Raw genomic sequence first — 27,886 nt, 5'->3', positions numbered from 1 at the left:
TGATGCCTTTGAGCTGTGGTGCTGGAGAAGAGTGTTGAATATACCATGGACTGCTAGGAGAACAAACAGGTTTGTCCTGGAGAGGGTGAAGCCAGACTGCTCCTTGGAGTGAAGGATTCTGAAGCTTCATCTGATATACTTTGGGCATGTTGCTGGGAGGGACTGGTCCTTGGAGAGGGACATCATGTTTGGGAGAGTGGAGGGATGGCGCAGGAGAGGAAGACCCTTGATGAGATGTATCGATTCTGTGAGTGGAGTGGTGGGAATGAATGTGTTTGAGACAGCGAGTTTGGCACAGGATAGAACGGTGTTTAGGGCTCTTGTACACAGGGTTGCTATGAGTCACAAATGACTCGATGGCACATAACAACAACAACAACTTTTGCTATCTAGCTATCTTGTTACCTGCTTATTTGGTGTAACATTGTAAATAATTTTTTTACATTCTTTTTTCCCCTTAAACTAAGATTTGGAATCTGAAGGATATGTTATATAGTTGATGAACTGACTCCCAGCTGACCCTTCAGCAGTTTTTCAGAAGCAGTAAGTCACACGGGAGGAGACTGTCCATCTTTGTCCCACAGAGTAGCTCGTGGATTCAAACCACCTACCTCTGGTTTAGCAGCGCAGCTCCTTACCCCTGTGGCCTCCAGAGCTCCCTGTTTTTACAGTACATGCTCCGTGTCAGTCCAGACGGTGACAGTTCACACCTCACATGCTCAGTAGCCACATGGGGCTCAGGGTTGCTATCTTGGAGAGTTCTAGCACTTGAGAGCAAACCAAGCTGGTCACATTCTGGCATCATCACTTTTCTACAAGCTCCTGGCTGGTTCTGAGGTGCAGCTGGCACTGAGAACAACTGCTCTGGCAGAGTGTCCCTGAGGAAGTGGGACAGTGACCTTGAGAGGAGAAGGCTACTCTGAGTCTTGAGAGACAGGGTCCTAAAAGGCTGTGGGAGGCACATGATTGATGCCACACCACTGGGCACGTGTGTGTGACCAGGGCTGGTACAGGGCCATGGGAAGGTGGGGACTTCCACACCTCCCCCACTACCTATGAGGGATGCCATCCTGCAGGGAAAAAAACCCACGAATGATAGCATCCACGGTGAGCTTGGTAAGGGACCCACTCCTGGAATAGCGAGAGGTAGTGAGACTTTGAAATCAAGCCTGAGTTCAAATGTCAACACTAACCTTGACCTGATGTGTGACCTTGGGCAAGTGTCTTAACTTCTCCAGATCTCAGTGTTCTTCACTGGGACAAGGGATTCAAAGCAAGGGCCCTCTTCCACTGCAGCTCTGTCCTGTGAAGCTACCAAGGAGTACAGCCCGTGTGTGTCCACATGTGGACAAACCTGCCAGGACCTGGTTGGCCCTGGGGCCTGTGGTGTGGATGGTGGCGGCCACCTTGGCGGAGACGAGTGTGTGGAGGGCTGTGCCTGCCCCCCGGACACTTTTCTGGATACCCAGGTTGACCTCTGTGTCCCCAGGTGAGTGCCAGCTGACTGCTCTGTCCAAGAGAGGTCAGGCCGGGGGTCAGCACGGTATACACAGCTGCAGCCTGACCGGGCTTTTCTTGTCCCTACTTCATTTTGCTGTTTGTTACAGGCCCGACCATGGTGGGTAAAGGGGTGGGTGAGTGGGCAGCTGGGCTCCTCTGGACCTCCCTCTCGGGCCTCTGCCTTCAGCTCTGGCTCACCAGACCACTCCACCCCACCTCCTTCACAAGACAAAAAACTCCAGTGCACAAAAAGGTCTCTCTCCTCTCTCTTCCTCTTTTCTCCTTTCCCTGCCTTCCCTTTCCACAAGCATTCACTGACCTCCTGCTCTGAGCCAGACATTTCTGTACCCTGGGAATTCAGCAGTGAACAGCACAGAGTCCTGCCCTGTGGAGGGCACTTTCTAGTGTGGCAGATAGATAATGATAAGAATGTGCCTAATGTGGTAACAAAAATAAAGCAGAGTGAGAACAGGGAGTCCTAGGGGAGGAAGTGAGGAGAGGAGCACAAGGAAGGATTTACGTTGAGGTGATGTTTGAGCAGAGACCTGAAGGAAGTGAAAGAGTGTTCTGTGTGGAGGAAGTGACCCTTGACCGTTGTGGACTTAGTGTGGCTTAAGGACAATGTGCAAAGAGGAGAGTGGCCAGTGGTGATGTACACGAACCTCATGGCTGACTGACAAGCCTGTAGGCCCCTCTAGGACTCTGCTTATGGATCTATAATATGGATAACCTTTAACTGGTGGTTTTCAATTAATGGGGGAAGTAGAAGGCCTCACATGGAGTTTATTGAAATCACTCAAAGACCTTTTCAAGTCAAACAATCCTTCTTAGAGCTCTAGATGTCCACCCTACTCACCCTCTGACTTGGATAATTGCTGGCAAAGGAAGTGCCCAATATAATGGGAGCAGTTTCTGTCCAGGGCAGTGGAAGAAGATAGATAAGAAGCAGTGGGGATGAATTGTCTGGAGGCCTGGAGGTGTAGTGTATAAGGTTGTTGTTTACCACTGGGTTGGAGCTGACTCATCAGCAGATTTTCAGAGGCAGTGGGGGGTTATAGCCCATCTCATCCCCTTGGAGCAGCCTTTGGGATGGCAGCACAATTCCTTCCACTAAGCTACCGAGGCTGCTAACGGAAAGGTCATGGGTTAGAATCCAGCAGCCTTGCTGTGGGAAAAGATGGGCAGTCTTCTCTCCTAAGGAAGATTTACAGCCTCGGACATTCAGTGGAGAGTTGCCAGGAGTTGAACCTGACTCAACCATGATGGGTTTGGGGATGAGGCCTGATGTCCTGCTCTATCACAAGGCCTCCTCGAAACTGAAACTCATTGCTCCAGACTTGGAACTGGCTCATAGCTGACCCTGCAGTGGAATTTTGGAAGCTGTAAATAACCTGGGAAGAGATTTCCCGTCTTTCTCCCACAGAGCTGCTGGTGGGTTCCAACTGCCAGAGAGGCACCACCTTTGGGGTTAGCAGTGCAACCCCCAACTACTTACACCACCAGAGCTCTCTGAGGAGAAAAGAAATATATTTTTGCTCTGAGATGACCTACCAATGTCAGGAGACTCTCTGTAGAGGAATGTGGGATTCTGGTGAGGAATAAATAAGATAATGCATGTGCAGGGCCTGGCCTGGTGTCCATGGTGTCAGCAGTCAATGACTCAGAGGAAACACTGGGTTCCACTTTGTTCTACAGGCTTGAAATGGGTCAGAATCAGCTATACATTTTCTACATTGATAGGGCTTCATTAATACAGCAAAATCCTTTTTCCCAAATGGGATTGTATCTACAGAGATAGCAGTCAGGATCCAGATAACACATTTTGGGGGGACTCAATTCAATCCTAACAGCCTCTGAATCTGAGGCCCCACCCTGACCTTTGTCTTTAGTGTCAGGTTGGGTTTCTTGCTCCCTGTAAACGTGCCTCATGTTACAGTAGGTGCCATGACACCTCTGTCATGTCCTTATGCCCCTGGGCAGTTGCTGCCCCATCTCTGAAACTTGTTCTCCTTTCTCTACTCCTTGTTTTTGTAGGAACCAGTGCTCCTGCCACTTTCAAGGAGTGGACTATCCCCCTGGAGACAGTGACATCCCATCCCTGGGCCACTGGTGAGCTCTCTAGGTAGCAGCCTGGCTGGCTTCTTAGTAAATGGAAGTTACTGATGGGAAAAATCCACAACTGAGCAGGACTTTCCTGTGGAGTGACACCCACCCTCACCTCTGCTCAAGGGGCCAGGGACAGTGAACAAGGCCGTCTGTGTGAACTATGCAGTGAACTTAGCGCAGAGACGCAGGTTCTCCAGGTGTGCAGTGACTGTGTGTTGTGTGATGGGGGAACGGGGACTAACCCCAGTGCGTCTCTCTTTGCAGCCACTGCAAAGATGGAATCATGAGCTGTGATAGCAGAGCCCCAGGTAAGGGTGTTGAAAAGGGTGGGGTTCTCTGGGTATCGAGATTAGAGAGGGGAGCTGGAGCACAGATCAGGAAAGGGTATAGGTCTTATCCCATATCAACTTCTGTGTTTCTTGCCCTCTTGGGAAAGGTTATGACTAGGAGGGTGATGTCATCCTCAAACCTTGTCCCAGCCTCAGCCTGCTGCAGTGCTGGACCCTCCTGTTCCCTAGGGTTCTAGCTTTCTCAGTGAATCCACCTGGGCTGGCTGGGGTGTCTGAACAATTCCTTGGTTTTCTTGGGTCTTGTATTTCTTTGCTCCAGGCGGTCTAGAATCTGTTGTTGATTCTCTGCAAGCCCTGTGCAGGACAGAGAAAGTCACCTTTGTGACTTCCTATTTTGCTCCATTTCATGCCAACTTGAACAGGAAACACAACTTGTTTTATCAATTCCCTTTAAAAAAGTCACTAATGTAAGGTATGAGCTTACACAGTGGACATTTCTAAAGGCTCAAGAAGGGGGGGGCTTATGCCATGGAATTATAGGTAATTGGAGATCATCTCTTCCTGTTGTTAATAAAACTCCTCTCACCACCCTGCCAGGCCATTTCTTTTTGGCTTTCTCTTGTTTCTTGCCCACTTTATTGAGCATTTTGAAAGCAGAAGTGCCTTTTCCCTGTGATATGGGGAAATGAGGCATCATAATACATGGCAGATTTGTAGAATAAGCTAATGCACATGCAGGGTGTGGAGCAGTTCCTGGTACTGAGGACACATTAGTGACTGGTATTGGGGTGGTCATACATGGTAGCGCACATCCCTCACTGCCTGTGATGTGTACCTGGGAACTCAAGAAATGTCTTTGGAACACCTAGTTCCTGGGGCATAAAGGACACATTTCTCTGAGTTTCAGATGCTAGGCCCCGGGTCTCCCTGACCAGCCCTGCAGCCCAGGTGCTCACCCTCAGGCTTGGGTGCTCTGTGCATCCTACTGGAGGTCCAAGTCCCTTACAGCGCCTGTGACCTCTTCTCTCTCAGCTGCTGCCTGCCCAGTGGGCCAGGTGTTTGTGAACTGCAGTGAGCTTCTCACAGACCCAGAGCTGAGCAGGGAGAGGACGTGTGAGCAGCAGCTGCTGAACCTCAGCGTGCCAGCCCGTGGACCCTGCCTCTCGGGCTGCGCCTGCCCCCAGGGGTACGTACCTGTGTTGACTGGCTTTCCCATTCCTGAGGGTGAGCAGAACCAGGGACCCCAGGGAGAATCAGCGAACACCTGACAGCCCCGGAGGGAGGCAGTCAGAGCTGGACACAACGATCAGTGAGGACTGTAGCAAAGAAAAGAAGGGTCAATATTTTGGGGTCCTCCCTGGGTCTGCTTCTTACCAGCTACCTGCTTATAGACACAGAAGGAGCCTCACCTCTTGGAGGCTCAGTTTTCTCACCTATACAATGAGGAGAATACCTAGAAGTACCTAGAAGACCCTCGACCAGGTGGGTTAACGTAGTGAACTACGGCAACAGGCTTGCATGTGCCAGAAATTGTGAGGATAGCATAAGCTAGGACAGGGTTCAAATCATAGTGTTGCTATGAGTCATAATTGACTTGATGGCACCTAAGAACAACCACTTCAAAAGATTGTTCCTGATGTACCGAGCACTAATTGAAGTACTGAAATAAAAACACTGAGGGATGTCTGTACACTGAGAGGCCAGTGAACTGAAAACCAAGAGAGAGAGGAGATTCTTGTTTACTCTCTAAGCCAGTGTCCCTGTGATGTTATTACCAGAGCCTCTTGGTTGCCATGCTTCTCTCCAGTGTGTGTATCTAAGAATCTGTGGGTGCTGTGTGTTGCTTCACCAGACGGTGGGGCCACTGCAGGGGTTGGAGAGTGTCAGCTGCTTCCAATTACTGTACTTATAGATGCTGAGTCAGTGGCCCTGAGGCTAGCAAGCAGTGAAGCATGGGGTGGGGGGGGCACATAGCCTGGAGCCTGAAGCCTGAATTCTGGTTCTACTGTCTACTGTGCATAGCTGTTAGCTTCCCTGAGCCTCAGTTCCCTCATCTGTAAAATGGGGCAGAGGAAGCATTCCATGTGAGCAGACGGCGTTGTCCTCCCTCATCCTGATCTCATGCATTTACACATGCGCTTCTGAGGGAGATGGGAGTGAGGTGATCCCTAATAGGTAAGGGGGGTTATTCTGCAGATTGAGGGCATCTTGGAGGCAGGAGCCACAGCTCTGAGTCTTTGGATGCTTTTCCTGATGATGTCAGGGATGCAGCTGGGTCTGAGAAATGAATATGAGGACAAGAAGGCCAATGTCAGAGCAGTGAATGGTGGCCATCAAGAGAGACCCCTTAGCAAGTGGGTAACGACAGGACATGGAGCTGAAAGGGGGAGCCCACCGGTCCCTGGTGCCTAGTGTGATTATAGAGAGAATTATAGAGAGGCTAGGGACTGATATTCATTGTGTATCTACTAGGAGTTAGGCAGTATGTCTGGGTCTATAACTAAATTCTCATAATGACCTTCGGGAAAAGGTATCATAATCCTTCTTTCGTGTGTGAGAAAAGCAGAGCTTAGAAAGGTTATTGCTTGAGGTAAAACACAGTAGATTAAATACACTTTTTTCTCTGCTTCCTCCCACAACCACAATGAAACATTGATATCACAGTAAAAAAAGCTATGAAACTATAGCATCAAAGAGAACAAGAGAGGATGCGGGTGGCAAGAGCAGGTCTAAAGGAGCATGAGGCCATGTCACTGATCACTGCAGAGCAGAGCGACAGAGGACACTTGCAGAAGGGAAGACCAGGGAGAAAGAGTGTGTTGAGGTTCTCAGTGCTTCAGAAGGGACAAGGAGAGAAGGAGGGAAGGGGACAGGAGGGTGAGTTGCAAGTCTGTGTACCAAACTAACCCCCCACTGCCATCTAGTCCCAACTGACAAATAGCAAGTCTATAGGCTACAGTAGAACTGCTATATATGGTTTCCAAGACTAACGTATCTATGGGGTAGACGGACACATTCTCCCATGGAGTGGAGGGTGAGTTTGAACCATTGACTTTTCACTTAGCATATTATTGCTGTTACTGTTGGTCCACCAGGGTTCCTTCAAATCTGTATAAGGAGCAGATAACACCCCCCAGTTCACTTGACACCTGAGTCAGATCCCACCTGGCCCACCCCCCACATCTTTCAAGAGAAAGGGGGTATGTGTCTGTAGAAATTCATTCGGAGCCGCTATGCTCTTGGGTACAGAAGAGGGGTGAGGTGCATACTTAGAACAGGGAGATAAATAAGAGCCTGCTGAGACCCCATCACTCCTCCTAACATTGCTCCTCCGGGTGGTGGTCCCCCTAGGCTTGAGGTAAAAGTATTCTCCTCTTGAAAATGGCATTGGCCAAGAGAGAAAAAGCTCCAGAAAGTGCCATTTAGGTGTTCCTTAACACACTGGTGAGTTCTCCCTTATACACAGAACCTCCAGTGACCTTGGTGTTATCTCACTTCTGTTTTCTTTTTTTAAAAAATAAACTATCATACATTCCAATAATGCAATACTACACAGCACATAGGAGCAATGATTTTGTAAATTACTACCTAACTTGGGAAGGACTGGAGAGCATTATGCTGAGTGAACTAACTCAGTCCTGTAAGGGCGAATATTGTATAAGACCATTATTTTAGAATGAATATGAGTTTCCCAAGGGGGAGCAGGGGACTGAGGATGGGCGGGTGTGTGTGTTAAGTTTATTATAAGGTCACACAATTTGATGGGTGTAGGGAGGGGAGAGTGATGAAATGGGAAAGATCTGGTGTCAAAACCAATGTATATGAACTTTGTAAATAAACCAGTATTTTTTTAAGAGTATCACTTATTACAGTAAAATGCATAGATTCCAAGTATACAGTTTGTTAAGCTTCGGAAAGCTTACATAATCTTGTATCTCTTTTAACAAAAGAGAATCTTTATTTCCCTTCATATAGATCTATCCTTCCCTTTACCAGGCCCTCCTGCTCCCTGAACCCCCCCTAGGTACCCACTCTTTCTAGTCCTGTCTGCACAGGTAAGTGTTGTCCGCAGAACTCCACTGTAATGCTTGCAGTCCTCTTGCTCTTAGATTACGCTTAGATTACTTCGAAGGAAAATGTTGTTTTAGGTGCCATTAAGTTATAAGTACAACTCATAGCAACCCTATAAACAAGGATTCGAACCCTGCCCTATCCTGCACAATCCTCGTGATCTCTGAGCCCACTGTTAAAATCACTGTCTCAATCCATCTTGTTGAGGGTCTTTCTCTCTTTTACTGAACTTCCGCTTTTCTTAGCATCATGTCCTCTTTTCTGAGGTTTGGCTCCTTTGACAACATGCCCAAAGTATGTGAGATGAAGTTTCACGATCTTTGTCTCTAAGGAGCACCTTAACTTGTTTTAAGCAGATTCCAAATGTGAATAAAAACTGCTTGGTTTTCCTAAGCTTGTTTTCTACCTGCTACTGCAGTTTCTTGGAGCTGATCTGGTCCAGTCTTATGGTCTTAGAATTGCAAATAATGCTTGTAGATGGCTCTGGCTCCTGCCAGGGAGTACCTCGGAGTTCGTGGAAACCAGAAGGTGGGAGCATGGCAGCGTTGGGACTGGTGGTCTCCATGGATAATCTGAGTGTGATGGGCAATGCCTGTTCCCATGGTCTGCTCACAGCTGGTGGCTAAGGACTGCTGGCATTCCCACATCCTCCTAAGCTGTGCTTCGTGGAGGCCAGACAGCTGAGCGGGGCCACACAGTCCCTGGCTTGATCCATTACAGAGCTATCTCTGAACCTTATTGAACAGCAGCAAAAGTGACCCGTTTTTTCTGGGATCAGTGCTGAGAGCCCCATCCCAGCAGACATCCACATGACACGGAGTCCTCCAGGAACGGTAGGTTTGGGGACAGGGTTCTGTTGACCATCTCCTTGCTGGGTCCTTGCAGCCTGCTCCGACATGGGGATGCCTGCTTCCTGCCTGAGGAGTGTCCATGCACCTGGAAGGGGAAGGAGTATTTCCCTGGGGACCAGGTCACATCATCCTGCCACACCTGGTAAGTGGCAGTTGCATCCTGTGCTCTACTTTTTGTTGGGGGATGTATGTGGGGAAGGACTCCCAAGTAGAGTTTGCCATTCCTCCTTCTACCATGTTCTTATGTTGTGCGTAAGGGCCTGAATAGGAACCTCTGGGAGCGTGTCCATAGGGAGTTGTGCTGCTAACCCAAACACTGTGCCTTTCGGGCAGTTCAAATCCTCCAGTGGCTCTACCATGGGGGAAAGATGGACAGTCTTCATCCACTGGAGGGCTACCTGTGAGCTGGTTCCTCCTTGGTGGCATTGAGTATGAGAGGATCTGAATACATATAAATATATGCATATAAAAGGACCATTTTAGGCAGTGTGTGTCTGTGTGTGCTTACACAAATACAAGTTTATTTAAGCATGTATCTGAATGTATCCACTTTGCATGTTTGTAATCATGACAGTGTGTTTTATTATTTATATGAACACGTATTTGTGGGCACAGATCCATCTTGGAGGCCCATCTGGTGCGCTGGACACTGATTGCTGTGCCTTGTGGGACTGATGCTGCCCTGTGTCTGTGTCCCAGAGGATGGCTATGGCCTTTCTGACTCTAGCTCATCCATGGCCAAGGCTGGTTTCTCAGGCAGATCAGAGTGTATTTAGAGGGTCCTATCCCTGGCTGGCTGATCCCAGAAGTCCTGAGTATGATGTCAGATGCAGGGCAAAGGTATAATGTGAAAGGTGTTTGCCATAAGCTTGTGGGGTTTCATGACTGTGGTATGCCAGGGCTGACATGGATGCCAAATGTATGGACTGCCCTGGATTATCCCAGGATACACAGGCCTGGGGACTGACTACACAACTTCACTGGATTCCAGCCACTGCACCAACACCCTCACCCTCAGGCAAGGGGTGGCAGTGCCACACACATCATACTCAGAAATCAGACCCAAGATGGAAGGTGGCAGGAAGAGTCTGATGTCAAGGCCAACGGGTTAGGGTGATCTTAAGAGCTGGAACCCTTGTGCAAGGAAACATTTGCCTTGGGGTGGGCATCCTCCCTTCCAAAGAGTACTGGGAGACATGTGGGCAAAGTGCCCATTTAACTTAGTTTTTTAAACCCCACTTTCCCAATACATGTAAAACCTTATGAAAATTCCCTAGTGACGAATACGTCACTGTGTCCCAAATTCCAATTAAGTTTTTCAGGGGGCATTTGGGTGCTGGAGATGCCCTGGGCTGGTAGGGCCTCGTCTACAATGTTATCAGGTGCTACTGAGTCACATACAGCTCAGGAACAGCAGGTCTGAACCCTGTCCTCCCCTGCGCCGTCCTCAGCATCCCCGACACAATGGAGCCCATCTGGAGTCACTGTATCAATCGCTCCATCTCGGTGAGGGTTCTCGACTCCTTCACTAACCCTTTACCCTTCCAGGCATGATATCCTTCTATAAGGAATAGCCTCTCAGTGCACAGTAGTATCTGTTTAATAGGATACACGTCACTTCCAAATTCTGCTCAGTGATGTCGTGCTGGTAGCATGAAGTCAGCCATGGTGGGAATGTTGACAGCATGTATGAAGCTGGGTATGATGAGTAACACCAGCGGGCCTGTGGTCAGGTGTGTGCACAGGTTTAGGGCTATAGGGAATTGGTGAGTAACTGTGTGCACTATGTCACTGGAGAGAGCCCCCTCATTGCTGTTATTCACGTACCCCCAGGGCATACTCTCACTCCTGAAGATTTTAGGCCCAGACTCACTGTCACTCCAGCCAACCTTACTCCTGACTTAGTTCTTGGCTATTTCCATGTCCACTGAGAAATGATGGTTCTGTTACCCTGAAACCTCAGTTTCGTCCTCTCTTCTCTTCCAGCGATCTTGTTCTCCACCCACCCTCAGTTTCTCACTTAAAAGACCATCTCTTACACTGTGTCATTCCCAGTAACTGCAACCAGCCCGTATCTCAGTTCCACGCATCTGAGATACCCCCTGTCTTTATGCTCCTCTGTCACTGTGATTCTCCTAGTCCTTTATCCTTGTAGAGACCTTGGCTCCTCTTTAGCGCTCTCAGCCGCCTCAGGTTCTCCTTTCTCTCCTTAGCCGAAGCCACGATCCATCAGCATACAGCCCCTGTTCACTTGCTTCTCTCCCACTTCACTGTACTCCTGGCAAACCACGCCTTAGTTCCCTCCACACCTTTGCTTCCTCTGAACCTGCATCCCCATGATGGAATCTGGCTGGTGAAAGCAAACAACCTGCTGACAGGCTTCTTTTGAAATTTTAGCTCCTTTATGTATTAACTGTGTGTCCCTTAACTTCTCTGACTCCCAACTTCTGCATAAAAAGGGAAGCACAGTCCTGCCCTCTGGGGAGACGGAACCTTGGGAGCTGGTAATGTCTGCAGCCCAGGGATTCACAGGGGCAACAGCGCCGTCGTGAGTTCCGAGGCCTGCGGGCAGTGCCCTGACTGCTCGCGTGTGTGTTGCAGCAAGTGCGAGGAGGGCTCGTTCCAGTGCACGCTCCACCCGTGTGCCTCCACCTGCACCACCTATGGGGACCGGCATTACCGCACCTTTGATGGGCTCCCCTTCGACTTTGTGGGGGCATGCAAGGTGCACCTGGTCAAGGTGAGTTCCTCCATGTGTCGGCTTAGAGGGCTCCCATTCTCCCATGGGGTGTAGAATAGCCAAGGCCAAGGACCTGCTGGCAGTCAGTGCTGTGGACCCCAGTCCAGTGTTTGATCAAAGTGAGGAAGAGATCCCAGCTCTGGCGCGTGGCTCTCCAGAGACAGAAAGAACTACCACGGAGCAGCCTCCAGGCCGATGGAAGCCACACATTGTAACATCCCCGTGTACCTCTGCACTTACCTTATCACCCTGCTCCAGAGGCTCCTGACGGCTTTCCTGTTTGTAATAATAGCTAGTGCCATTTTTAAAAGGAACTGGGTGGAGTAGTGTGCTGTGTGTCCCACTGCTAATAAAGGCCAGTAGTTCAAATCTGCCAACAGCTTCATGGGAAAAAATAAGCAGTCTTTAAGATTTGTAACCTCAGAAACTTGATGGAGGGTCGCTGTGAGTTGGAATTCACCTAGCAGTGGGTGATGCTCTTTTAAAGGAGCCTGATTGTATAATGACAAAGCACTCAAATTCTAGCCAAAAGGTTAGTGGTTCAAACCCACAAGCTGCTTCAGAGGAGAGAGATGTGGCAGTCAGCTTCCTGGGTATTATAGCCTTGGAAAGCCAATGGAGTCGTTTTGCTCTGTCCTATAGGGCTATTGTGAGTCTCAGTGGACTCAAAGGTAGTTGAGTTGGTTTGGTTTGCTACTTTGTGAGCTTTCATTGTGCACCTGGTGACCTGTGGAGCCATTCCCCCACCCCACGTCCCCCTTCCTGAGATGATTCATTATCCCAGCAAACCTACACGGTCAGTCTTATTGACCACATGTCATGAATACCGTAATTTAGGATTAGGGACATTAAGTATCTTGGACAAGGTCACACAGTCAGTTTAAAGAATCACACACTAAAGCTGTTAGTTCACCCAGAAGAAGAATAATGGTGACATGGGGGTGACCAAGGGAAGGCAGCATCCCCTCCAGAAGGAGAAAAGGGGACCATGAGGGCGAGTGGCAGAGTGCCAGAGACACAACGGGGCAGGCACTGTACTGTGATCTTATCCATAATTTCAGTGAGTCTGTGAGATATTGATTGTCTCACTATCTCATTTTATTTTGCTTTTTAGATTTCAATAGTATAGCCCTGGTCACATAGTATGTAGGGAGTAACCCAAAGGTGGTGCCTCTCTGGAAGGTCGAATCCACCAGCTGCTCCACGTGACAAAGCTGGAGGGTCTCCTCCCCCCAGCTCCTCCAGGGCCATTTACAGGCTTGGAGAACCTGCTGGAGGGTCAGGTATTAATGCATCCCAGCTTTACAGTAGAGTGATTGTGTGAGTTTGGGTTTGTTTTTTAATTGAAAGGCTAATATATAGTATATAGTCTTCATGAACAGTTAAATCAGCATTGAAAACAATTCTTCCCTTCTCACAAGCTCTAGTCCATCTCCTGCTGGACAATCACACCTAACAATCTGGTGTGAGGCTGCAAGGCCATTTTCCATCAACATACACACCTGCCTGTGTGCACACACATTTCGTTTAGCTTATATAAATGGGATTCTTCAGTTTGCTTCACTGCCTCCACTTATTCAGAACATTATCTCAAGTCAATGTGCTGCTAGATCTTTCCCTCATAACAGCTGGATAGAATTGTACAGAAACGATATCCTCTAGTTTGCTGTATCATTCCCTGTTGAGGTTGTTTCTGAAATTGAAAAATTAAAATGCTGCAGTGAGTGCTTTTATGACTATATCACTAGATTCTTAGATGTCGAATTCCTGCATCAGAGTTACATACACTTAAAATGCTGCTCATCACTGGCAAATTGCCCTCAAAAAAGACCTCCACTGTCGTCAATGGTGTCTATAAGGCAGTGTATCTACCACTCCCGCTCCTACCGATGCCCATCGTTCCCCTTTACTAGTTAGTTTCATGTGAATTTTAGAGCATCGTTAGATACTGGACCATGTAGGAAAGTGAGCTTCAGACGGCTGAAGTAAGTTGCCTGAAGCCACATATCTAGAAAGAGTAGTTGTTGTTATGTGCCATCAAGTCGGAAGCAACTCAGAGCTGAGCCTCCAGTTGGATTTCAGAGGCATAAACTGCACGAAAGGAGATTGCTCATCTTTCTCCTACAGAGCAGCTGGTGGATTAGAACCACGTGTCTTTGGATTGGCCACACAGCTCCTCCCCACTAGGCCATCAGAGCTCTGAAAAAGTAGACTGGATCCAAAACCACTTCAGAGTCAGGGTCTACCTCTGTGATTCTCAGCAAGGTTTCTTCTCTCAGCTTAATTTAGATTTTTTTTTTCTTCTCTCTCTTCAGAGCACGTCAGATCTCAGCTTCTCTGTGATTGTGGAAAACGTGAACTGCTATGGCTCTGGCATCATCTGCAGGAAATTTATTTCTATCAACGTTGGGAACTCACTCATCATCTTTGATGATGACTCAGGAAATCCTGTAAGGCCTGGTACAGGCAAAGGTGGTATAGACTGTTTAATGGTTACCCAGAGGGCTTGGGGTGGAGGAGGGCTGAGATCTGATTTCCTTCTCTGAAAATGCCACTGAGTCAGGAATCCAGACTGAATTTCTTGATCAAGGTCTGGAGCACAAAGGTCATCATTGTCAGGGAATGAGGGAGGGACTGATGTGTGAGGCCCAAAGGCTGGGCAGTTGCTTGCAGCCAGGCTTGTCTGGCCCAGGCTCTGAGTGCCACACAGGACTGACCACTTCTGTCTTCCTAGAGTCCCGAGAGCTACCTGGATGAGAAGCAGGAGGTGCACACGTGGCGAGCAGGATTTTTCACACTGGTGCATTTTCCACGGGAACACATCACTCTTTTATGGGACCAGAGGACCACAGTGCACATCCAGGCTGGGCCTCAGTGGCAGGTAAGCATGCGAGCAGTGATCATCGAGTAGCTCTCTGCTCAGTCTCTGGGTATCCTTGGGTGAACATCATGTCTTCTCAGTTCCACTCTCTCCGTCCACTCTATGCTCCTTCCTCTCTGACTCCCCTTTCTCTCTTCTGAAGCTTTGGGTCTATGATTGGGCTTATGGTGAGCCTTCTACCCAGCTGTGACTCTCAGATGTCTGTAACTAACTGTGACACCCTTTCTCCTTTCAGGGACAGCTGGCAGGACTCTGTGGAAACTTTGATTTAAAAACCATCAATGAGATGAGGACCCCAGAGAACTTAGAGCTAACCAACCCCCAGGAGTTTGGCAGCAGTTGGGCTGCAGTCGAGGTAAAGCTCCTCAAACTGACTCACATCCCTCATCTCGAATGGGCCTTGGGAGATCCTGGTTTCCAGTCAGGACAAGAGGGCACCGGTGTCCTTCAGTCTCTGACTCAGTGTCACTGACCTTAGACTACTGCACTCTGAGGACATGCATCCTTTCGTCCTGGATCGAGCCCTTCTGAGGGATAGGGAAGTGAGGGTAAGACAGAATCTCTGTCCCACAGAAGAGGACCACTTAGTTGTTGTAGTTGTTGTTGTTAAGTGCTGGTGAGTCAAGTACGACCTATAGCGACCCTAAGAACAACAGATCTGAACCCTGTCCTGTCCTCTGCCATCCTTCCAGTCTCTGACACTTCAAGCCCATTGCTACAGTCACTGTCAATCCTTCTCGTTTACGGTCTTGGTTTCCTTTGTTTCCCTCTACCTTTCCAAACATGATGTCCCTCTCCAAGAAATAACATCTCCTAGCAACATACTCAAAGTTTGTGAGATGAAGTTTCATCATTGTTGCCTCCAAGGAGCCCTCTGGCTACACCTTCTCCAAGACGTATCTGTTCTTTTGGCAGACTGAATGCAAACCCACTATTGTTTAATTGATTCTAACTCATGCCAACCCTTCACTGGGTTCCCAAGGCTGTCAGTCTTAGTAGGAACTGACGGCTTCATTTTTCTCCCAGAGTGGCTGTGATCGTGTGGTGGACTTAAACTGCTGACTGGTTAGCAGCCCAGTACATAATCCACTATGCCATCAGGACTCCTCTAATTGGAGAAAGTGAGGTTTAGTTATATTTGACCATCTTCCTCCTCTCTGTATCCCCAGTGCTTGGTTTTCAGTCTGCACAGAACAGTGACCAGGAAAGACAGATAGGGGTCAAGGTTAATCAGTGAGGGTTTCTTGAAGAAAGTGGGCCTTGTGCTGTTATTTGAAGTATAGACCTTGAATTAGAGTTGATGATTGTTTCTAGAGAAGGCCTCTGAGAAGGAGGATTGTGTTAGCAGAAGCAGGAATGAGGGGATCTTCCTGAAATTTAGGATGTGTTTGACTGGGGCTGTCTAGCTATCATTATGGGATGGGGACACAAAGCACTGAGTGGGGAGCAAGTGTCTTGTTGATGTCTTGGATCATCCATACCTGCTAGGTGATCCTTGAGTAAGTTCTTGCTTCTCTGTGGTCTTCTGTGAAATGGGAAGATTGTGCCCGGAGAACCAGAAAGTAAATTCACCTTACACAGCGACTCTGGCCAGCCGGATGAGGCTGCCTCATAGGCTGCATGGAGAAATATCCGTGACCTGTGTTCATGTGTACATATTTGCCTTTCTTGAGTAAGCGAACTGTGGTCTCCACTTGCCTTTACTTCCTTGTTGGGGATTAGACAGAGATGAGCCTTTGTAGACTGGGGTTTGGGAAGCTGTTGGTCAGGTCTTGGAAGTTGAATGTAATCCTGAGGTGGGACAGAGCTATCCCCATAGATAAGTATACCTCATCACTCCCATTTTAAAGAAAATTAGTAAGGGCCTAACCTTTGTGGTATCACACCCGTTTCCATTTCCCCGTCTCTCTTGGTGCAGCCTGGAGGAATCCAGTGAAAATGACTTGATGGAAGAAGTTCAGCTCTGAGCAGACGTTGAGGGTATTTGTATTGAGTGCTGTTTAGCAATCTTACTATAAATGTAACAGTTTAAAATATCACGCAAGTATTGTCTTAGCATCTCTGTGAGTCAAGAATCTATGGGCCATAGCTTGGCTTAACCTCTCATGAAGCTGCAATACAGTTATCATCGAGAGCTCTGTTCTTACCTGTAGGCTTAACTGAGGAGGGATTGAATTCCCTATGTCACAGCAGCCAGTTCCTTGCAACTATAGATCTGAGCTTCTGGCTATTTCGCGAGCTGTTGATCAGAGGTCACCGAGAGACTACCCACAGCTTAACACAACTATGTGCTTCCTCACTGCAAGCCAAGAGGAAACTCTAGCAGGACATCCTCTCTAGTCTTCTGTAACATAACTGAATCTTACAGACGTAATCACAGCTATTCCCTCACCTTTGCCATATTCTGTTGGTTAGAAGCAAGTCATAGTTGCCCCTGGCACTCATGGGGAGGCACTTACACAATGACATAAACAACAGGAGTTGAGGGTTGTGAGTGTCACTCTACAGTCTACTGCCACACCAGGCTGTAGCCCTGCCTTTGCCCCTCAGTGTCCAGACACCCTGGACCCCCGGGACACGTGTGTCCTGAACCCTCTTCGAGAACCATTTGCCAAGAAGGAGTGCAGCATCCTCCTCGGCGAGGTGTTTGAGACCTGCCATCCTGTGGTAAGTGAGCCCCAGCCTTGGCCAACCCCGAGTCCCAATCCTGCTTCCCTCGAGTCCTTTCCGCTCCCAGACTCCCACACGCCTCAGGCCTAGCTAGGGCTGCAGACCTGCCTCTTCCCATCCTCTGCCTCCATCCTGTTCATGTGAATTTGTCCTGCTCCCTTAGATGCCTGTGCATACCAACAACAAGATCTTCTATGTCCTTTTCGAGCCCCTCTCAATCTGATGTTGCATCCTTAATGGGAAGTCCTTCAGACTAGTTAACCCAAATTCCTTCTCTTGTGGTGTCCATGTTGCCCATGCTGCCTCCACGGGAGACAAGGAAAGCTGGGGCTCCCTGGCACCCTCCAAGGCCTAAAAGGCTGGACTTGGCTGTCTCGGGTCTTGTTGGGCAGCTCTGAACTTCTACCAGTTCTGCAGCTGTACCCTTAGTCCTTGGCCCCGATAGCTCAGACTCAGAATTAAGTCTAGTTCTCAAAACCAATGTCTCTTGTCCATGGAGCTCTTGTTGCCCTGCAAGCTGGTTGACTTCCTCCCCTCACTTCACCACAGGCAGCTCATCTCATTCCACGGTCCCTTCATGTTTATGCTCGATAGTGTCAGATGAGAAACTGCAGGTCTCAGAGTTAAGCTCTGACCTCTGACCTTTGACTTCTGAATTTTTACTTTCTTCAGGTAGATGTCACCTGGTTTTACTCAAACTGCCTGACAGACACATGTGGGTGCAGCCGAGGTGGGGACTGTGACTGCTTCTGTGCCAGCGTGTCAGCCTACGCCCACCAGTGCTGCCAACATGGTGTGGCCATTGACTGGCGGACCCCGCGCCTCTGCCGTGAGTGCTTCAGCCCGTCACATAGAGGGCAACAGTGGGGCCTTATTGTGGGCAGGCCGCTGGATACCATTACTCTTGTTGTTGTTGTTATGTGCCGTAGAGTTGTTTGCGACTCATAGCGACCCTATGTACAACAGCCCTAACCCCTGCTCTAGCCTGTGCCAATCTCATTGCCTCCGACACACCCATCCCGATCACCCCAGTCACTGAATCAATCCACCTCATAGAGGGTCTTCCCCTCCTGCTCTGTCCCTCCACCCTACCAAGTATGATGTCCCTCTCCAAGGACCTGTCCCTCCTTGCAACATGTCCAAAGTATGTCAGATGAATCCCCAGAATCCTTGCCTCTAAGGAGTAGCCTGGTTTAACCCTCTCCAGGATGAATCTGTTTGTTTTCTTGGCAGTCCATGGTACATTCAATACTCTAGCTGGTGTTTATTGAGCACTTACCAGGTGCCAGACTCCAACTGCTGGGACTCCTTTAATTCTCTATGAACTAGGGGTTATTTATTCCTATTTTACAGTTGGAGTAACATGCCCAAAATCATTCAAATAAGTCATGGAGCTGAGGTTAATCCTTAGATAACCATTCTTCTTTACCATGTTGCTAGAGGAGTCAAGAGTTGGGAGTTTCAGACCCAGACTTTTCATTTGTAAGCTGTGTAGCCTCAGATAAGTGATCTGACCTCTCTCTGGGGCTCAATTTTCTTATCTGAAAAATATGAATGGATTTCCACACTGGATATATTGTGAGAATCAAATAGGGTGATATATATAAGAAAACTCTGTCAACTGAAACCTAGAACCCTATCAGAGAAAGCACAAATCATTAGTTTACTGAAAGCATGAGTGATTTGCAAGCCTTTTGAATGATATATCCCCATCAAGATAAAGAACTTTAGCACATACATAACTACATGCATGTATACGCCTCCTCTGTAAATGTTGTTCTGGTCAGGTGCCTTTGAGTTGACTCCAACTCAGACCCTGTTTACAATAGGATGAAACCCTGCCTAAACCTGAAATATCTTCACAATATTTGCTGGGCTTATGTCCGCTGTGTAAATATCACAGAACAGACACAAATTTTAATTCTGAATGAATTATGTGCTTATTCTTGCATATGCTATCATGGCTATTCCCTCACCATTGCTGTATTCTTTTAATTAGAACCAACTCATATGTGTATGTGTATTCTTGCATGTTAATCATTGTTCTTAGTAGTCCAGCACTTGTCTGTCAATTTTCTGTACTGAGGTAGCTTGTGGGTGCTGTGATGCTAAAGGCTGTGCCACCAGAGTGTCCAATGCCAGACAGGTTTGAGTAGAGCTCCCAGATCAAGACAGACTAGGGAGAAGGAATGGCCATCCACTTCTGAAATAGCAAGCCTCTGAAAACCTTATGAACACAGGTGGATTGACACAGTGACTGTAGCAATGGGCTCAAGTGTGTCAGAGATTGTAAGGTTGTTCATAGGGTTGCTATGAGACATACTTGACAGCACCTAACAATAACAACAACAAATATGTGCTTACCCCTGCAGACCAGTGGATTTTCCTGTGGAGTAGGGTATGAGCACACCTTACTCTGGGGGACAGTGGTTATTACATAGGCTCATGGGTCAGACTGCCTGGGTTCAGATCCAGGCTCTACCAAACTTTGTGACCTGAGGCACGTTCCTTACCGGCTGAGTTTCGTCATCTGTAGTAAAGAGAAGAAGATAACCATACCTACCTCACAGGATATTGAGACCTTTTCATGAGAATGCATGGAAGGCACTTTTCACTGTGCTCCATACTGGGGCTGGGGCTGCAGCTTCACTTGGGAACATGAACACTCTCCTCGCTGTAAGAGCTGCCACACCAAGGAAGAGATCAGTCTCAGAGCTCTCTTTTTTCCTGCGTGTTTAACCCTTAGACCTTTCTGCTCCAGATACCCTGGGTCCATATGCGGCCTTGCATTCCCTCGACTTCTCTGATAGAAATCCTTCCAGAAGAGGAAGCTAACTTGTGTTGAGGACCTGCTGTGTGCCAGTACCTGTTCCCTGTGGGTGCCAACTCAGCTAATTTTCAGGGTCTGGATCAGGGGAGAGGTGTGTGAGGTGAGGCAGACACTCACTTTTGGGTGCAAAATTTAGAAGTACAAGATTAGTGTTACTGATTGTAGCATTCTGCCTCGGCCTCACTATGGCTCAGTGAACCTTTGTCACTATTCCGCCTTTGTTCAGATTGTTGGTGTACAGTTCATCGTGGATTGTTTGCATTCATTTTATTTTTAAAAATCATTGCATTAAACAGCTGTTAATCTTATGACTGAGTATGTGGCATCCCCTTACGTTTTGCATGCAAGGTGAGTGTCTCCTTCTAGTCCAGGTGCTGGCACGCCCATGGGGCAGGCATGGTACTGGTCCCACTGTAGAGAAGAAGAAATTGAGGTTCAGAGGGGTTAAGTAACTTGTCCCAACTTGTGCAGTTTCTGAGTGTGAGAGACGGTGTTTGAATCTAGGTCTGCCTGAAGGCTTCTAATTTTCGGATTCAAACTTCTGAATCTGTAAATGAGGAAAATGAGGCCCAGAAGGCAGGTGCCGGTGCACAACCACATGGTGGCTTAGTGGTAGGTCTCCTGACTCTGGAGAGCAGTGCCAAATACAGAGGCTTGTGTTTCAGGTATGGGACAGAGTGCATACTCCAGGCCATGCCTACGTGAGATTGGCCCTTCCTACACCTCTATTCTATGTCCACTTGGCCTTGTTCTGGGGTTAAGTGCACCTTCCAAGATCAACAATTCCTGGCCCTCACCACAGCCCAAAGGACTTGATGGTACCTGGAGAGTAGACTGTGATTCTGGGGAAGACCACTAGAGGGTGCGCTGAGCTCATGTTCGCAGGAGCTTCCCCAAGCCTCCTGGTTGGAGAGCTCTTTCTGCAGCGTTAAGGGAAACTCCTGGAACTAGAGGAAACCTTGTGTCCTGAAGAACCGCTGTCCTTCTTTCCACCCAAGGTTTCAAACGAATAAGCTTCGACTGAGAACTCACATTCCTCAGTGGATGAGGAGCTCAGCGTCTTCTGCAGCATTTCTCATTGTTGTTTCCGTGCCTTGATTTCCATTTTGCCCTTCAGGGCTAAACAACCCTTTCTGTTCAGCATTTATATGTTCATTCAACAAACACATGCTGAATGACCACAGTGGGCCAGGCCTGAGCTTTGTGCTGGAGGCAGGAGTTATTAGATTTCCTCCTCCTAGTGACAGTCTTCAGACATCTGAATCCTGTCACCCTCCCTGGATCTTGGAGTTTGCAAATCAGGTCAGGCCTAGCTCGTGGGGAAGGAGGGAAATCTGGGATGCTGGAGAAGCTTTGACTTTGTCCATCTGTTCCAGGCCCTAGTCTGGCTCTTAAGAAGCTTCTATTCTCTCTCTTTCAGCATATGACTGTGACTTCTTTAATAAAGGTAAGTTCACTCTTTTCAGTGGGAACTTGGGGATCTGGGCATTGCCAAGCCTGTCCTGTAGCTGCATCAAACATTTTAAGGTGCTTCTGGCCCTGGGAGAGGAGTCAGGGGGGACCTCTAACCATCTGGGACTCTATCATGTGAAGAGAGCCCGACTGCAGGGCCCAGGGATCCCCAGGGCGCTTTGTCCCTGGCAGCTCTCATACTTCCTGCTCAGGTCCCAGCCAGATCAAGCATGGCCAAGCTCCCTGAGGATTGTGCTCAAACAGGGCAGCTTTCCCAAGAAGCAAAAGCCATAATTGTCCCTGTGTGCCATGACCTTCAGAAGCCAGCGCTTCAGGCCCACAAAATGCCATCTTGGGTTTCCTAAAAATTTTAGTTGGCAAAGGCAAATATAGATCAATGACTGGTGTAAAACCTGACTCAACCTATTACATTAGATTTTTTTTTATTTAGCCTCAAGCTACAGGTTAAAGTTTCAGGGTATAGAATAGACTTCAGTGTCTAGGGTGAAAATGCAGGTCACCACCAAAGGAAGTGGATGTCCAGCAGGAGAGCCAATTAGTCCATTGAATTACTAATTAGGACTGTCCACAGATAGCGGTCTATTGTGGTGGCTTAGTGGTAAGGAGTCGTGCTGCCAATCCAAAGGTATGCAGTTTGAATTCACCAGCTGCTCTATAGGAGAAAGGTAGGCAATCTCCTCCTGTGAAAACCCTCTCAAGGGTTAGCCATGAGGTGATTCTGACGCAACAGGATGTAACAACAACAACAACTGTAAACTACACAATGAGGCCCAGGTGACACTCTGACAGATCCTTAGTACCATCCATCTTTGACTTCTGAGCCTCTGTCCCTTTCAAGGCACCATCCTGACAAGAGCAGGCCTGTATGGGTATAGACTTCACTCTGCCTCTTGCATTATCAGGCTTTGGTCTGGAGCATTGTCTTGGTAAGAGTACAGAGAACGGAGTGGAGAGGGACAGAGGGACAGACTGTAGACAAAGTTTCCAGTTTGAGAGTCTGTGATGATGAAGGCTGGACTGGCTTATGATGTGATCATTCACAATGGCTGTGGTCCTTCCAGACCATTCCCTAAAGAGGCTCCTGATGACACCAAACTCTTAACCCACGAAGGAATAAATCTGTAATGGTGGAATGACAATCCCTGGGGCAGGCAGAGTCTGTCTGACATCAGGCAGTAGGACCCCAAGACATTTTAACAAGACAGCTCTGAGCTGTTTTCTCCCTTCTGTGGCATTTTGGGTGACAGAAACTGACAAAGGACAAGCTGTTTCCTGCATCCTCCACCCACCCACCCACCTACCCACTCATCCCTTGCTCTGCTCTTCCACCAGCATTTTCTCTAGTCCAGGCCCTAGCTGGGGGCTGGAAATCAACAATAAATCAAGCCCAGCCCTGTGGTGCCGGACCAGAATCAGTGACTGGAGCTTCTCTCTGCACTCGGCTGGGGCCTTGGGATTGACCATCGTGGGTGTATTTACACTAAGGAAAGCAGTAAACACTACGAATAGTGGTTCTCTTATTCCCCTGCCCCTTTTTAAGAGATCTTTGGTTGTTAAGCATTGCCCAACACCACCTGTCTCCCATGTGGAAGGGGCCAGAAGCAGAACTATGATCCGGATCCATATCCTAAGAGCTGTGATCTGGTCCGCATGTGGTATGTTCTGAGGGCTGGTGTGGCAGCCTCAGGGAGGGACAGTGTTTCCCTGTGACAGATGAGGGTGCAGGGAAGGCTTACTTGGTAGCATTTGCACTTGGCCCCAGAGATTGAGTAGGTGTTCGCTCACCAGACACAAAGTCACTGAGTGGGTGGGGCTGCATGAGGAAAGAGGTTTGAAGCAGTGCAGCTTTCTCAGGGAGGAGATAGAGCAAAGACAGGAGAAGGAGGCTAGGGGAGTAGGGGAGGCAGTGAGAGAGACAGAAGTTAGATTGTAAAGAGGTCCCAAATTCAAATCTGAGCTCTTGGATTCTGTGCTGAGGGTAATAGGGAGCCATGGAAGAATTAGTTGCCAGAACGGAGTTTGGTTAGGGATGTGACTCAGGCTGCCACAAGAAAGAGACATTAGAGTGGGCATCACAGCAGTGCCAAAAAGGTAGGTAACGAGGCTACTGCGATTATCTAGCAAACCCATATCCCACTCCAACTACAGGGATATCACAAAAGCATGAAAGTCACACATTTGTGTTTATATATTTATAAACACTGATACTGAGTGAGGGCCTTCTCAGTCTTCATACCTTGAGGCAAGAACCAGGTCTCATATCTTCTCCCAGAGGTGCCTCTGAATAGAACACAGGTAATAATGTAGAGTTCCCAGCTCCTAGAGAGCCATCTGGGGACCTGGATGCCTCCTAGGGGTGTCGTGTTCAAGCTCCCTGTGAAATGATTCAGGTGCAGAGGGTCAGCTCCTGTCAGTTGGCAATCCGGTGTTCCTGTCCCTTCCTTCTCAATGAAATCCATGTCCCCCGGGACTAGGCTGAGAGACAGATGATGCCCTTTCCCCCTTCCTCTGACTGGTGAGATGGGTGGAGATGAAGGTGGGCAGAGGTCCAGTAGGTGGAATCTATGGCTGGCCCCCTTCTCTCTAGCACTAGGCAAAGGTCCCTACCAGCTGGCCAGCTTGGCAGCCAGTGGTGCCCTGGTGGCCTGGAAGGCATCAGGAAGTGCTGTGGTCCTACTGAAGACAGAAGACATGGCACCAGGGGACAGTGTGAACTTCTTGCTGACAGCTGCCCTGTACAAGGCCAAAGCCCATGGTAAGGCCCACACTGCAGCCCCATCCAGCCCTCTGGGGAGGGATCCGGGTGCTGGACTAGAGGAGCGAAGCCCCTAAGAGCAGTCAGTAGTGACCAGAGGAGCATGGGGCTCCACCACGCTCATGAGTGGCGGGAGATAGCCTTCTGGCTCCTTTCCTGCTGAAGACTCCTGGGTCAGCCCCTATGCTCTCCACAATGACACCTTCATTTTCTCTCCAAACACAGACAAGAAAAGCTAGGTGGAAATGACTACTCCCTCTCTCCCAGCTCCCCTCCCTCCCTTCTCCCTGGTTTGAGACTGGCTAATTGGATCAACCTCAACATCCAGGGAAAGCCAGTTGCTCTCTCAGCTGGTGCCTTCTCTGTGAGTGGGAGAATGGGCTCTAATGGCCCTGGAGTTTGAGCTGGTGGGATGCCAGACTGGACGCACGGATCAGCCACTGGGTCTCAGGCTGCCAGCAGGGTGGAAACGTTGTCCTCTGTTCAGGGTTCAGCAAGGCTTCGGGGTGGGATAGGGGGCAGTGTAGAGTCTTGCCTGGTCGGGGTGGCACCTTGGTGGTATTTGTGATAAATGCTGTGTCACCGAATCCTTATTTCAATCTGTGCTAGAGCCTCACACTTTATGGCCCTTTGCTCTCCCTCCTATCACTGCCATCAGGATTTCTCTTCCAGTCCCTGTACCGTCTCTAGTCAGGGATGAAACCAGAGACTTCTCAACCCATCCCAGGAAGTGCTCAGATTCTCTGTGTCTGCTACTTATCTGGTTCAGAAGCTCTGTCTCCCCCCCTTCTTGCCCCCCATCTCTCTCTTCCTTTCTTGGCCTCCTTGCCTCTTCTCTCTTCACTGTCTCCCTTTCATTCATTGATCTCCAATTCCATGCCCAGTGTGGAGCTGGACATTTGGAAGTTAGGGATGTAAGCATCACCCTGGCTGTGGGTGATCTTGGTAATGTGAACTGGGGCTACAGTAGGAGGCAGTGGGCAAATGGCTAGTTTCCATCACATTCTCTGCCTGAGTCCATCTGTATCTTCCGTGGACAGAGAGAACGCGGAGGGTAACAGTGCTTGTCCACCAGCAGCACACAGTCTAACTGGGGAGACACACAATCAAAGACAGTTACAGGATCAACAGGAACGGTCGGGATGAGTCCCCACCTTAAGGAGTCAGAGAAGGCTAGACTTGGAATACATGACGTTCTCCTGAAAGCTGAACAAGTCAGAATGGGACTTACAGGCCAAACTCAGGAGTTGAGACTTGATTCTGAGGGGAGTGGGCAGCCCAGGAAAAACCTTTAAGAGGAAAAGGACCGCCTCACTCCTGCCCAGCCCTGGAACAGCCAATGTTTCATGCTGTGGATGATGACCTTGGTAATAGGAGCTTGGGCTACGATAGGAAGTAGTAGCAAGTTGTTACTAAAAGGTTAGCTGTTCAAAGCCACCCAGAAGCACCTCAGAAAGAAGTAAGGCCTGATGATGTGCTTCCAAAAAGTCCAAGCCTTGGAAACCCTACACACAACTCTTGAGGGTACCATGGATTGGAATTTACTCTTCAGGGACTAACAGGAACTGTGTCTCAGGCAGAGAGGATGTGAGTGAGGAACAACTAGCAGGCCGAAAAAGTGGGCTGAGGGGAGGCCGGCAGGGGAAGGGGAGCAGGGCCCAGTTAATCTGCAGGGTGAGTCACTGAGAGTGCAGATGTTGGCCTGGATGTTACCTTACACAAACATATATATACACACACACACACATGCGCGCGCGCTCTCTCTCTCTCTCTCACACACACACACACACACACACATACACACGTTTTCTCTCTCTCTCTCACACACACACGCACACACAGACACTCCTCAGCTTTCTCTATGCTGACATTACTCATTTACTCATTACCCATGTGACTCTTTGCAGATCCTGACATGGTGTCCCTGGAGGCAGCTGACAGACCCAACTTCTTCCTCCATGTCACAGCCAATGGGTCTCTGGAGCTGGCTAAGTGGCAGGCCAGCGATGCCTTCTCCCACCATGCCACCTTCTCACTGCACCGGGGGCCGTGGCAAGGCGGCCTGGTGGCCCTGGAGGCCCTGGCAGAGCCTGGCTCCTTCCTTTATGCGTCAGGCCCCACACTCGTCCTGCGGCTCTACGAGCACACAGAGGCCTTTCGCCGGAGCATGCTCTTCCACCTTCTGGGTGAGTGTCCACCCAACTCTCACGCTCAGCCCCTCTGTCCTCTCCACTCTACTGCCCTTCCTGTCCTCTCCCTGCCTCTGTCCTCCACTTGCCTCTAAAAGTCAGCATCCTCACTGCCCTGATCCAGGAGACCACACCATCCCACCCCTTAAGGGGAGAGGGCCCAACCTCCATGTTGGCAGCTGGGAGAGTCTTGAACAATGCAGCCTGGGTCTGGCCAGCTGCTAGAGGCCCTTTCCTGGGCCCTGCCTCCTGTCATAGGCCAGTGGTCTAAAAATACCCCAGCCTTTGTGGAAAGGAAGGGGAAAGTGGGCCTGGCCGCAGTTTGCGTAGCTGGAGGCTCAGGTTTCTTGCTGACGGGAACACATGCCTGCTCCGTGAGCTCACAGACTGCCCAGTGGGGTCACAGGCCACTGAGGAGCCAGCAAGTATCCCCTCTTCCTGAGTGGACATAGGTAGGCGGCTCCTCAACTTTCAGCTAAGGCCAAGGGCGCCCAGCCCGTGTCACCCCGAGCCAGAAGCCATCATTATTTCTGGATTGCTTCAGCCTGGCCTCACTGTCCCGCTCTTACGCAGGGACGTCTGTACCTGCATGGATATCAGGTGCTATATGTTGTCTGTTTACATGTCCACATATGTGTCTCCAGCCAGCTTCTTCATCTTTTCATTACCCAGACTCCAGGGCTGGGGAAACTCATTCTTTTTATATCAAGCAATTATCTGCTCATAGAACCCCAACCAGGTCAGGCCTGCCACTGCCGGTGAGAATGAGACTTGCCCATAAGGGGAACGCTTGTGTTCCTCTCTGGAAGGAACCAAGCAGAGTGGTTATAAGCTCACATTTTGAAGATGGCTGGTCTTGAATTCAAATTCAGATTCCAGACTTTGACACTGGGAGGAGAACCTCCACCTCCCTGTCTCTGTCTCTTCACCTGTAAAATGGGATCATTTGCTTCATAAGGCTGTGAAGATTAACTGGGCCTTTGCTCAGGCTAACACACAAGGCAGTGCTCCTCTAATAAAGGTTCTTGGTTCTAATCTGAAGGATTTTGGAAAGTGTATTTCTTCATAGATACCGCATGGTAGTTACGGCGTCTGGAAGGACTGGTAGCTTGGGCTGCCCCACCTGTGCAGCCAGGCCTCCCTGTTCAGCCTCTGGTCTCTTGTGCGAGGTGGCCTGAAGTGTTGTCTGACTTGGAGCTCTGCCATGGGCATGGATCTTTCCCTAAAGATCCTTGACTCCTCAAAGCACTGGTCTCAGAGCCTCTTTCAAGAGCAAATCTCTCTTGGAAGAGTCTCAGTTTCCCAGTGCTCCTGTTTCATTTGTGAGGTTTTTCCTTGTTGCAAACTAAGTGTTGACTGTTACTGTTGTATATTACGGCAACAAAGACAAGGGTCAGACAAACCCTCCAAGACCCTCCATGTCCAAGGTCAGTTTACCAGGATGCTAATTCATAGAAGTTCTTGGGGAAGAGGGAGAACAGGTCAGGGTAGGGTAGGGTAAGGTTGGGGTAAGAGCAGCCTTCTTCCCCA

General features: G+C 49.0%; 1 protein-coding gene across 1 annotated transcript in view; it reads left to right on the top strand.

Moving 5' to 3' along the window:
- Window positions 1-27,886, top strand: part of OTOG (otogelin) — an 85,717-nt gene that overhangs the window by 29,026 nt on the left and 28,805 nt on the right. Inside the window, exons 19-32 of the mRNA XM_006892075.1 lie at window positions 1,297-1,489; window positions 3,535-3,609; window positions 3,871-3,914; window positions 4,929-5,082; window positions 8,853-8,960; window positions 11,420-11,558; window positions 13,874-14,008; window positions 14,293-14,439; window positions 14,675-14,794; window positions 16,990-17,106; window positions 17,782-17,938; window positions 21,360-21,386; window positions 24,000-24,167; window positions 26,075-26,353. Of these exons, the coding sequence (XP_006892137.1) occupies window positions 1,297-1,489; window positions 3,535-3,609; window positions 3,871-3,914; window positions 4,929-5,082; window positions 8,853-8,960; window positions 11,420-11,558; window positions 13,874-14,008; window positions 14,293-14,439; window positions 14,675-14,794; window positions 16,990-17,106; window positions 17,782-17,938; window positions 21,360-21,386; window positions 24,000-24,167; window positions 26,075-26,353 (1,863 nt within the window). The remainder of the gene's footprint in view (window positions 1-1,296; window positions 1,490-3,534; window positions 3,610-3,870; window positions 3,915-4,928; window positions 5,083-8,852; window positions 8,961-11,419; window positions 11,559-13,873; window positions 14,009-14,292; window positions 14,440-14,674; window positions 14,795-16,989; window positions 17,107-17,781; window positions 17,939-21,359; window positions 21,387-23,999; window positions 24,168-26,074; window positions 26,354-27,886) is intronic.

This window comes from Elephantulus edwardii, unplaced genomic scaffold (genome assembly GCF_000299155.1).
Source record: "Elephantulus edwardii isolate Elephantulus edwardi_28Jun2011 unplaced genomic scaffold, EleEdw1.0 scaffold00109, whole genome shotgun sequence".
Taxonomy (NCBI): Eukaryota; Metazoa; Chordata; class Mammalia; order Macroscelidea; family Macroscelididae; genus Elephantulus; species Elephantulus edwardii.
This window is presented reverse-complemented; position numbering and strand designations above follow the sequence as displayed.